Source organism: Paramisgurnus dabryanus, chromosome 21, assembly GCF_030506205.2.
Source record: "Paramisgurnus dabryanus chromosome 21, PD_genome_1.1, whole genome shotgun sequence".
NCBI classification, from domain to species: Eukaryota; Metazoa; Chordata; class Actinopteri; order Cypriniformes; family Cobitidae; genus Paramisgurnus; species Paramisgurnus dabryanus.
In genome coordinates, this window is record NC_133357.1 from 31733257 (window position 1) to 31746123 (window position 12867).

Genomic DNA, 12867 nt, shown 5'->3' on the forward strand with positions numbered 1-12867 from the left:
TATACATTGGGTAGTAATAGAACTTATGGGAATAAGGACGGCAATGTTGTCAACGTTATAATTACCGCAATAGGCACACCCACACCTTTCCTCTACTCGATCTTGCTTAACTTGTTCTGCAGGATCGAGGAGCATCACGACCGAATCAGCTGGTACGCATGCGTCATTTCCCTGGGCTCATATGCGATTGCGACAAGGAACTGAAGTGAAGTGTATACCGCACAGGTGAGTAGGATGTAAACACTGTTTATCACATAAAGACGCTATGGCGTTTAGTATGCTTTATTGTTTTATTTCTGGTCTCGCACGCGTGCGTTGCGTCGCCTCGCAGATTATGACAACATGTATGGGTTAGGTGTTTAAGTGGTGCGTGTTTAAGACATTATATTCAGTCGTACATATTTTAGATATAATCCTTCAGGTTTTCTGCTCTGTATCTGTATGAGTGCAACGAGTACGTGGAATATCCGATGCGTGTTTATGGATACTTTTATTATATTTGACGTGTCGCGCTTTTCCTGCTGTTCAGTGATTTCGCATATTGTGATTGTTGAATAACCCGAAGCCTGTGTTTTACTCAACAGTGATTATTTTGCGTTGATATATATTTTTAGATTTATCAGAGTAAAGCACAGAGCTTATTACAGTGATATTGCCAAAAGGGCTAATCCATGAAGCGTCTGCTTTCATACTAGCATCCTGCTTTACTGTACATAGTTGTTTGTGAAATCCAGGCTAAAGTCTCATATCTAATGATGAGATTGAAGGTTTTCTCATTCATTTCACTTTAATTTCTATGTTTAACCAGATATCAAGATTAAATTTTATCTTTAGGCTACATCTTTAGGATATTTTTAGATATCACAAAAATGACTTTTTTCCAGGCAGGATCACATTTTAGTAAGATTGTATTTTAAAAATGGACTATAAACTGTCAGCTATATACATAACATCCCTCAAGCCATCATTATGCTTTTAAATCCAGACACATTATTCAACAACATTTTTTTGTTAAATTTTATTTGTATAAGCTTGGACACAATTGTTTATTGTTCCAAAGCAACAAGACAAAAATATGGAGTATTTGTCCTAGAAAATAATTGTTAGGCCTGTGTCAAATGCCATGTATTCTGTTTCAGATTATTCATGTGTTCAATTAGGTGGTAGTGTTTTGGAGATGATGACAGAATTATAATTTTAGATTAGTCCAGTTAAACTGTGTAGTATGTGTGTTGAATTGTAAAGGGACATTCCACTTATTTTTGAAAATATGCTCATTTTCCAGCTCTCCTAGAGTTAAACATTTAATTCAGCTGAAACCATTAGCATCGCACAAAAAAAATAACCAAAGAGTTTCGATATTTTTCCAATTTAAAACTTGACTCTTCTATAGTGATATTACGCACTGCCCGAAAATAGTCCCCTTGGTTACTTTCAATAGCAGGGGACTATTTTTGAGATGGTCCTGACTGGGGAACACAACATCCAGGGGGCGGGGTTGGATCTAGATCCAACTCCTCCCACTTTATATACTTTGTTCCGCCAAATGAACCAGTATATTTGCGTTGTTGCAGCCCGCAATTAGTTGCAACCTGTGGTCGCCAACGTTTGCTCTTATCAATTTAAATGTACGTTTGATTAATGATATAGTTGAGAAAGATTCATAATTTAGAAAGTATCACAGTTAGGTGTAAGGAGAGGTACGGACACGTTCCCGACAGTTTGATATCACTGAAGAGATTTATTTGTACATTATCCCACTTAGAACACAGCTATTCCTATACGAGTAAATATAAAAACACATTTATTTGATATCTTTTATTAGCAAATAAAAAAAGTTAACCATCTACGAGGGAAACCTGTTTCCTAATGGCTGTAAGCAAGACGCGTTAAAACAAGTTCAAAGTCCATACAAGATAAACATTCAATTTATTAATTTCTAAATAACATGCCATAGCCTATATATTTTAATAATTATGCATATTTATACTGTATCCATTAATAGGTCTTAAACTGCATGTGGTAAGATTACTCATAGTAGGCTTACCCGAAATGTTTTCCTCCAAACATTATAGTAAAAAACTTACATTTCACCCTAAAGGCACTACTTTTATTGTAGTCATAAGTAAAGTTAGTTTTTTATGTCAAAATAATAACTTAATTTAGTTACGACTTAATGCGGAAATGGTAACGCAGCAACACGTGTATGACGTGTCTTGTGGTAAAACTGCCGACCAATGGGATCTCTGGATGGGGATCCAGCTCTGCCCCTGGATCTAAATCCAACTCCGCCCCCTGGATGTCGCGTTCTGCAGTGAGGCGCTACTGCTATTTTTGGGCAGTGCTTAATATCACTACGCCAGCTGCAGCCATGTTACAGCAGTCCTTGATTATTACGCCAGAATGAGAGTATAGTTCCTAGCCATATCTGCCTAGGAATTGCACCTTTTAATTTTCTGTAGGTCTTAGTACATGATGTAACTACAGAAGAGTCAAGTTATAAATAAATGGTGATTTTTTTAGCACGATGCTAATGGTCTAATCAGATTAAATGGATTGTGCTAAGCTATCTAAAATGGCTAGCGCCAGACCCGGAGATCAGGGGCGGTGTTTGCGTATGGCAGGGTATGGCAGTTGCCATTCAGACAAAACACCAGAAATTAACAGGCTATAATAGGGATGCACCGATACTGGTATCGGGTATCGGCCTCGATACCACATTTTCTAAAGTACTCGTACTCGTTAAAAGTCCCCCGATACCTGGAATCAATACCACGGTCTGAGAAATGTCTATGTTTGAGCGGCGTGTAAGGGGTTAATGTCTCTTGTGTTGTCCAAAGAGGCAGAGTTTACAACAAACTGGAAAACTAGTCCTTTTGTTTTTTTGTTAAATTATATGACTAAAGCTGTTACCTGTAAATTTAAATCAGGTTTTTTTTATTAAGTACTCGGTATCGGTATCGGCAAGTACTGAAATGCAAGGACTCGTACTTGTATTCCAAAAAAGGCTATAATGATGCTCATTAAAGATTATTTTAAATATTTTCAGTAGAACATATCTGAACATTGGTACATCACAAAAATGGACAATTTACACGCGTGTTCGACTTCATGCTATGACATAGGAACCGACATGCGGATGACATTAACGTGCCGTGCCGCGAGAGTGGTTTGAAAGCAAACTCTTCCAATGTTTTTTCGCCTCAACCTCGCGGTACTTTGATGTCATCAGCCTGTCGTTCTTGCAGCGCAGCCTGAAGTCCCTGCAGGAGGTTTCATCAGGGCCGGAGTGGGGCCACTTTTCAGCCCAGGAGTTTCAGGCCCAAGACCGGCCCACTTTTCCATAGTGTTATTCCAAATTAGCACTTTTTTCAAATTGGATCAATTAAGCAACAGTTCAGCTCTTACTATAGTTTTTATTAATATCATGGTTCAACAAATAAGGTAAAAGTTAAAAAATATTTCACTTAAGATAAGAAGTTAACAAAAATATTCCTCTACACCATAAAAAAGGCTGGGTTATTTTTTTTACCCATAATGGGTAAATATTGGACAGGACACATGCTGGGTTAAAAATTACCCCATGCTGGGTTAAAAATAACCCAATGTTGGGTTGTTTTTATGCAACCATGGATTATAATAACCCAACAGTTGAGTTAAAACAACCCAGCACTGGGTCAATTTTAACCCAGCAGCGTGTTCTGTCCAATATATAAAATATATAAATAACCCAGCCCTTTTTAGAGTGTATTCCACAAGGAAAGGTTGATAAATTATTAGCATTGCTAATGCTATGAGGCGGATGACTAATGCAAATAGAAATATAAAAATCCTAATTAAAAAAGAAAACAATTTGACAAAAATATTGAATACAATATTGGGTAAATGGCATAACAAGTGATTTATAAGCTGTTTTAGGCTGGTAATTTTTGACTGGGAAAACAAAAGGTGTTATAGGGTTCTGAACACAACCTGAGGGTTAAATAACTTTAGTTAATATTGTTTACTCATGGCCTCCTCATTTTCAGCGGGGGACTGCTCAGAAGCTGCTTGCATAATATTTGCAAAGTCTATGAATCGCCATGTATACACAAAAGGGTAATATTTTAACAAAATAAATGTTTGGCTTTTAAATAGTTTGACAACGGTATTAGCCGAATAATTACGTTGCTAATGCTAATCATTACTAGGCTTATTTTTTCTTTAAGTTACCTGTTGCCACTTTTGTTTGTCCTCTTGAAAATAAATCTGTAGGTTTGGCACATTTGGCAGCATCCTCCTCTAATGGATTTTTTCTTCAACCTGTTTTTTATGCCCTCCTCCTCTCAGACGCGTATTGTTACGGTAGGGCCGGCCCAGCCTACCGGAGAAAAGTTTTCTTGGACGTGCTATGGACCAAACCAACTCTATGGGAGGGGAAAACTCCCTCACATGGTACAACCCATGCAGAGGCTGCGTGCTGCAGTGTCAATGCGAAACGTGTGAAGTGTCATTTAAGAGAAGATAGACTCACTAACGTGACAAATGTAAAAAAAAAAACTCGACCGGCCCAAAAGTGAAGCGGCCCACCGGGAATTCTCCCGGTTCTCCCGATTACCCACCCCGGGCCTGGGTTTCATGATGACCACTGCTGTTATAATCTTTTTTCGCAAGTAAAATCTTTTTGTTTTAACATTAAAACAGACTCGTACGGTTCTCCCCCACACTCACGCTATGCATATTGCAAACATTATTTCAGAAGTAATATGATTTGTACTCTATGAATTAATAAACATGTTCTGTTCCACTGGGAAATTGTAGCGCAGTCGAAGTGAATTGTATTAATTATTTGCGCGCATTTTTGAATATTGGCACTTGTGTAATAAAAACTGCATGACGACAAAAGGTAAGACTTGTTTTTACATTTAGCCCTGTTTTACTAAGAGTTTTATTTAGTGTTTTAGTCTTAGTTGGTTAACTACGTGATCTATCACATCATTTAAAAGTCTTTATTGTGTTTTTATAAGTTTATGGGCAGTTGTCATGACAAGATTTGTGAAGGGATGTCACAGTATGTTTTGTTTTGATATTATCTTGTTTTGGTTTATCTGTTGCTGGAGTTGCACTTAGTTAAGAATTACAACATTTGAAAAGCATTTTAAACAACCATGATTTCTATTTTTGTTTTTCATTTGTATTGCTTCCATCTTGTTGTCAGTAGGCCTAAGTGTAAAGTTACATCCGAGCAATCGTAGTATGATTTTGTACAGGTTGGTGGAGTATGTACACATATTATGTGGTTTCATAGATTTGTTATTTGAGAATGGCCTTCTTGTACGAAGATTTATTGCCATACCCTAGGTTTTCGTGAAACGCCGCCACTGCCGGAGATCAGCTGAGGAGAGCTGGAAAATGAGCATATTTTCAAAAAAAAGTGTAATGTCCCTTTAAAGTCGCCATGAAACTGAAGTAGCGATCATCTTATTTTACCTCTGGCGATGTATATCTGAGTGAAACGGCTTCTAAAATGAAATTAAGGTTGGGCCGGACTTTTAATTCATCAATCGAGAACTGGTTGAATCATTTGAAGTTGGGTCATGTTGCTATTTGCTCATCGCTGCGATCTTTTGTGCCCGCCTATGACCAGAAGTAAAGATCGTTTCAAAGAGGGAAAGAGATTTGCGTTTTTGTTTAAAGATTTTCTTTAACTGTTTGTAAGTTGAAATCTTATTTCAGATGAGTTATGTGTCAGAGGCGTTGTGATTTCAGGTAAGTCATGTACACTCCAGCGGCTGATGCCGGTGTGAATGTGGTGGAAAAGGATGCAACTCTAAGCAGCGCTTACTCACCTGTGGACTACATGAGTATCACTAGCTTCCCAAGACTACCAGAAGATGATGTGCTTTCTTCAGACAATACCCTCAAATCACGCAAAGATGATGACAACTTCCTCAGTGAGCAGGACACAGGTACAAGTGACAAAGTGTATTGCATCATAGTTCTTTGAGGAGTTGATTAGACCCTGGATGGTGATTTCAGATTGATCAGTTGTTACCTAAACTTATCCAGTTGTTTGCTTCATGTATTATCCTAATTTCTTATCACTCACTCCCTAGACCCTGATTTGTTTCTAAAGTCAGCTCGACTGCAGCGCATGGCCTCATCTGCTTCTGACTTGGGGAGCCATGATGTCACTCCTCTGAGAGAGACCACCAGGGACCCACTGGCACAAGAATGTGCGTGTACACGAGATGGCCTTACCGTTATCATCACTGCCTGCTTGACATTTGCTACTGGAGTCACAATGGCCCTCATAATGCAGATCTACTTTGGGAACCCACAGGTGCAGTGAAATATTTAAAGCAATAGTTCAGCAGGGGTGGGGGGGGTATACATTACAATTAACATTTCTGAATATTACAGCAGTAAAAAATTTGTAGGAAGTAAACAGACCCTTGTTTTAAATGACTTCTGCATCCACAGGACATCACTAGTCTTTCACACTGCTCTTGTGGGATTTTGGTCCACTTCTCTTTTAGTCTCTTTTAGGGATGGGATGGTATGAAATTTTCATATCATGATTATAGTGACCAAAGTTATCACGGTTATCAATATTATCATGGTTTTCTTAAAATGAGATAGAAATGTTCAAAAATAACTGATACTCATACTAAAAACATATAACAAGTTTTATTTTTGAAAATCAGCAAACAACAAATACAGTTAGCAGCTATATGCACCTTTTAAGCATAAACAATAAATCAGGGTTGTCCAGACTTTTTGTGTGGCGATCTACTTTTAAAATGATAAAGCCGACAAGACCTACCTGCTAAAAAACACAGTAAATTTTTTTTATTACACTTTAAATGTGTGTTTAGGACTATACTGCATATACTACGTTGAATTTAGGGCTGTCACCATTACTCCATTTTTTTGTTTTGTTTAGGACTATACTGCATATACTACGTTGAATTTAGGGCTGTCACCATTACTCCATTTTTTTTTTTTTGCGGAGTTTAAAAAAATCCTTGAGTACCTGCTTTGAATAGCGGAGATGCGGTTTTGATGAAACAAACTAGAAAATGACAACAGTATCACATCAGTCTCTCTCTCTCTCTCTCTCTCTCTCTCTCTCTCTCTCAGTTATTAACTTATGTGCTATCTACCGGCATTGCCTTTGCAATCTACGTATTGGACACCATTGGTATATGAACTTGTTTTAATGAACAGTACCTTAAATCCACCTGTTACTGCCTTCTCGTGCAAAAAACAATGTTGCATGCACGCGCCTGCTTTAAGCTGAGTCTGGCTGGACAGGATTTACCGGTAATCATCCCATCCCTAGTCTCTTTCACAGTTTGGTGACTGTAGTGGGTTTCTTAGCCATAACATTGTCACCCGAGATTTTCCAACTTCAAATCAGTTACCTTAAATTTTTTGGGTTATGATTTTCCCAATTTTAAGTATGCAAAACCTAAAAATCAAAATCAAGTTTTGAGTTTGTTTTACTCGTGTATAATAATTGCTCCTAACTGGATGTAGTAGGTAATCTTAACACATATATTTTGATAACAGTTAACATTAAATATTTAAGTTAATAAACTTTTTAATTTAGAGTTTTTACAAATTAGAGTTATTTACTATATCAAGAAAAAATCTAAACTTATAAATTCTATTCAAAATGTATTATCATTTCAAACAAACACACATGTAATACAATTTTAGACATTTTTTTGAACAAGAATGCCCAATGTTTACAGTATATTACAAACCAATACAGTTTATGTGAACATATCTTCATTAAAATTACAAATTTGCTACAACCTAAAAAAATTAATTCTGTTAAATTCTAGATAATTACAGTAATGCTTTTAAAGGGTGCAAAGTAACAAACTGACTCTACAGTACAGTAACCTTTTAAGAGGAGCAAAATAACAAGAAACTGTTTAAATATATTCTGGAATGAACAAGAAATGCCTAGAAGCCAATAAGAACAAAAGTAAAAAAAACAGTAACTTGTGTCTTCTGAGTCCACACTGATTTGACAAACAAAATCAAAATAACATCAGTGAAGTAGCCTTTAAAAGATTGCAAGTTTCAATGAGTAATGTACTGTTGAATGAGCGAGGAATGCTTTAAAAACAACAATGTACAGCAAAACCAAAATATTTTTTGAGATACTTGAAGTTTCAATTACTTTAACTTCGCAAAAATTAAAAGCAGTCTCAATAACAAATTATAAGTCAGAATAACATTGTTAGTGTGTGTTATTGTAGTGAGAATTATGCTTTACATCAACTCACTCTTTAAGGTTTGCAGGCCATGCCGACCAAAACTTTTTTTACAGTCAAAATTGTACATTAATTCAAACAAGTTATGAAAGGCCTCCGGAAGCTGGTTTTGGGTGGTGACCAATTCATTCTGAACTACAACTTGCACATTCGCTTAGTCGTAAAACATTGAAGCAGTAGTGTTGTCTTGGACAACAGTAAGTAGAGCCACCGGAGCTTCTGTACTTTAGATTCATCAAGCTAAAATAGAAAAGAGGGAAAATCTATGTTAAGGACATGGTAATTATTATTTGGCAAATATTTAATGAATCACCTACTAGTAATTATAATATTAATATTTTACAATGACAAAGTGACAAACATTGAAATTAATAACTATGCCCTCAACCCCTTCTTTCAAATGGAACATGGAAAAAATAGGTTTAAAAAGCTTTATTGTAATTTTAAGACAGAATTTGAAATTTGATATCCAAAGAAACACACAAAAAAAATGTAACATGTGACACTGAAATATAACATGTGACATAAAATGAGACCGTACGAGTGTATGTGTCTCAGTGCGTGCGCATGTGGGTGTTGTGTGTTCGAGTGCGAGGCGTTGTGGGTGTTGGTCCAGTTGCTTGTAAAATTTGTAGGGCAAGTTCTCATTTGTTGAAACTGCAAACAGCTGAATAAGACAATAGAGGATAGTGTAAAACTAACCCACATCACATGATACATTTAGCAAGAGATACAGAATACTATAGTAAATAGGCCAGAGATGCAGAAACACTCACACTGTTTGGCTGGTGTTCACAATGATCTCCGGTCGTAGAGCAACATTTTTGTTTTTTGCAATTGTCTCTAACATATTCAGGTGTATACTCAAGCTGCAATAGTAACAGATGTGGCACGCTGCACATCTCTAGGCTTTGACGTGCTGGGCAAACAAGGATCAAGCATAGATGCTGCAATAGCCGCCTCCCTCTGCCTGGGCATCATTCACCCCCACACCTCAGGCATCGGAGGGTAAGAATGCTAAATCTGAGTTTCATAACTTACAAAAGATTCTTTGATTATTTCAAATAGAAACTTTTAAAAATTTAAAGTCAAAAAGAGTTTAAAGGCTTTGGAAGAAGACATGTGAGTAACACGGATAAATGGATTTTATGGTTGTTTAATCCAAAACAATAAGTGGCCATTGTTTACTTTATTTTCAGTGGCGGGGTGATGCTTGTCCATGACATCCGTAAGAATGAAAGCAGAGTCATTGATTTCCGTGAGACTGCACCATTTGCCATCCATGAAGGCTTGTTGTTAAATGTTAATCAAAGGGTAAGGGTTATTAAGATCAGCTTTCTTCTTGTCTTAATTTTATTACGAAGACAAAATATTTTCACAAACATTTCTGCACTGTTTTATTTTTAAAGGGCAAGTATTTATGGACAATAATTTTTTTGTTGTTGTCTTTGGTCTGTTAGCCAGGTCTGCTAGTGGCTGTTCCAGGCATGCTGAGTGGCCTACATCAAGCTCATCAGCTGTATGGAAGGTACAATTCAAGTTACAACTACTTTAGTCAAAGCTTAAATGCTACTCCACAATGCAGCTCATAACATACTAGGGGTGTTAAGTACTTGAGTTCTTAGCTTTGTAATGGCATTAACTGGGGATCAGTGCTTGCAAGTAGAGCTCTGCGTGAGGCTGCTTTCTTAAACCCGCACACTCCCGCAACCTGTGTTTTCCACTGCCGCCCGCACATGCAATGTTAGTGTCCACTCCCGCCCGCTCCCACAGATTTTCTCAGAGCTTGTGAAAAATGTACACAAATGCTCAGACTAAACATTCGTTGAAATTAACTTTCAGAATTAATAAAGAAATGAAATTGCATGAAAGTATAATCACTTGAGTTGATGAATGTAGTGATTTTATTTGAACACTCTCCTCTTTTCTAGAATGCAGTGGAAAGAGCTTATCACTTTGGCTGCGGATGTTGCCAGGAATGGATTTAATGTTACACATGAACTGGGTGAGAATGTGGCACATCTGTGTTAAAGATACTTATTTAATTGTGGCTGTACTTTCCATTAACATCAGTTGGTAAGAGCAGTTCACTCTAATGAGATTCTCAAAGCATCAAATGTTGTTAAATATCTTCACAGCTGATGCTTTGTCTGAAGTGAAAGACCAAAATGTGTCTGATACATTCAGAAATCTCTTCCTGCCGAACGGACAGACGCCAGTAGCAGGACTTTTCACTACACGTCTGGATTTAGCTGACATTTTAGACAAGATTGCAAGCAATGGGATCTCAGAGTTCTACAATGGGAATCTGACTAAAGAAATAGCATCTGTGGTATGTCTAAACCCATCCAAGGCTTTAGAACAATTTCACACAAGCACTTATTCATATTTTAATAAATGATCAACTGCATGAAGCTCTTTACTTTGTTACACCAACATTAGCAAATGATTTATTGTTTTGTTTTGTGATAAGGTTCAATCGGCAGGAGGTGTGCTGACAGAGGAAGATTTTCAAAACTATACCACTGTTCTACAAAAACCACTGCAAAGTCTTTATCAGGGTAAATATGCATTTTTTGTTACTATGCAACTCTTAGAAAGATTGCATATCTCTAAAATATTTAAGTTGAAGAGGGAAAATCGTGCAGTTTAGACATAATAAGACAATTAAAATAAGATTTTCAACTCTACATTCATGAAACAGAAGTCCAAACAGTTGTGTAAACCAGAGGTTTTCAATAGGTGAGGCGCGCCTCCCCAGTGGGGCGCCAAAGAGCCACAAGGGAGGCGCGACACGCGAAGAAAAAATAACGGCACACATCTGTACACATCTGTATTCAGCTCTATTGATTTCTGTAATTGTGCGTGCGTGTATTATCTTTAAAATGCATCGTTTCCTTGTCCCAATTCAACAGAAGTCAGCATTAAGGGAGGAGACAGGACCCAGCAAAAAACGTAGGAAATATGATCATGAATACTTAAAGTTAGGTTTTACCTGGTCGGGGTCTGAGGCTGCACCGCTGCCGCAGTGTGTGGTCTGTAAGGAGGTGCTAGCGAATGATAGCATGAGACCATGCAAACTTCGGCGTCACATTGAAACTAAGCACACAAATCTAGTGAACAAGCCTGTTGAGTTTTTTGAGAGGAAGCGTGATTATTTGCAGTTACAAAAAGCATGATCCAGTCATTTGGCACTATTAACATGAAGGCGACAGAAGCATCTTATCGTGTTGCGCTACGTATAGCAAAGGCAGGCAAAGCCCATAACATTGGTGAAACATTGCTACTCCCTGCAGAGATGTGTGTTCAGTGATGCTGGGAGAAGCAGCTGCTGCTAAACTTGACTCGATCCCTATGTCTGATAATACCATCCAGCGACGAATATCAGACATGGCTTGTGATGTCAAAGAGCAGGTCCTGGACGGTGTTCGTGAAAGCCCCTTTCACGCCATTCAGCTGGATGAGTCCACTGACGTCGCACACTGTGCTCAATTGATGGTGTACGTTCGGTTTATCAGAGAGCTCAGTGTGCAGGAAGATTTTTTGTTTTGCGTTTCCCTACCCACCCGCACAACAGCTGACGAACTTTTCAAAGCCTCGAACAACTTTTACCAGGCTAATTTCCTTGACTGGGGTCGGTGTTGTGGGATATGCACTGATGGCGCAAGATCAATGACTGGCCGTCACAGCTGTCTCGTACAACGGGTTCAGGCAGTTGCCCCCGCGGCTGTGTGGAAGCACTGCATTATACATCGCCAGGCATTAGCAACAAAAAAGATGCCCCACGAATTGCGTGCCGTTCTTGATGATGCTGTCAAAATTGTAAATTTAATTAAATTGCGTGCCTTAAATGCCAGTCTGTTCTCAATCCTCTGCAATGAGATGGGCGCTCACTTCCAGCAGCTGCTCCTGCACTCCGAGGTCAGGTGGCTCTCTCGGGGCAAAGTCCTCGCCAGGCTGTGCGATTTGCGTGAAGAAGTCCTCGTCTTTCTCACCGAGATTAACTCCCCACTGGCAAAACATCTGGCAGACATGAACTGGCTTGCTATGTTGGCCTATCTCTCCGACATCTTCGATAGGATCAACTCCCTCAACACCTCTCTCCAGGGCAAAGAGTGCCACGTCTTTTCGGCACACGACCAAGTGTCTGGGTTCAGGAAAAAGCTGGACTTGTGGTGTGCTCGTGTTGAACGAGGTTCGTTGGAAATGTTTTCAACCCTGGAGGATGTCGCGGAGAAGACAGGGCTGCCTCTTAACTCTGTACAACCGATCATCGCTGCGCATTTAAATGGGTTGCGTGACCAGTTTGGCGAGTATTTCGGAGAGGACGCATTGGGAAATCAGTGGGTAAGAAATCCGTTCTCTTTCCCCCACACACCCGGTGATGGACTGAGCCTGCAAGAGGAGGAGGCCCTGATCGAGCTCAGCTCGAATATGGACTTGAAGCAGAGACTGGGAGAAATGCCGATCACGCGTTTCTGGTTGTCTGTGGAGAGCGAGTTCCCCCAGATCTCCACGAAGGCTATGAAAGTCCTAATCCCCTTCACCTCCACCTACTTGTGTGAATGTGGGTTTTCCGCACTGACACTGATTAAAA

The 12867-nt window shown here is 38.7% G+C and overlaps 1 protein-coding gene across 1 annotated transcript in view; it reads left to right on the forward strand.

Annotated features, from left to right (window-relative positions):
* The first annotated feature begins 72 nt into the window (after positions 1-72).
* LOC135772987 (glutathione hydrolase 7) overlaps positions 73-12867 on the forward strand; it is a 31011-nt gene continuing 18216 nt past the window's right edge. The window contains exons 1-9 of the mRNA XM_065282582.2: positions 73-225; positions 5749-5948; positions 6096-6322; positions 9127-9278; positions 9470-9584; positions 9731-9798; positions 10202-10275; positions 10409-10602; positions 10744-10831. Of these exons, the coding sequence (XP_065138654.2) occupies positions 5756-5948; positions 6096-6322; positions 9127-9278; positions 9470-9584; positions 9731-9798; positions 10202-10275; positions 10409-10602; positions 10744-10831 (1111 nt within the window). The 5' untranslated portion in view covers positions 73-225; positions 5749-5755. The remainder of the gene's footprint in view (positions 226-5748; positions 5949-6095; positions 6323-9126; positions 9279-9469; positions 9585-9730; positions 9799-10201; positions 10276-10408; positions 10603-10743; positions 10832-12867) is intronic.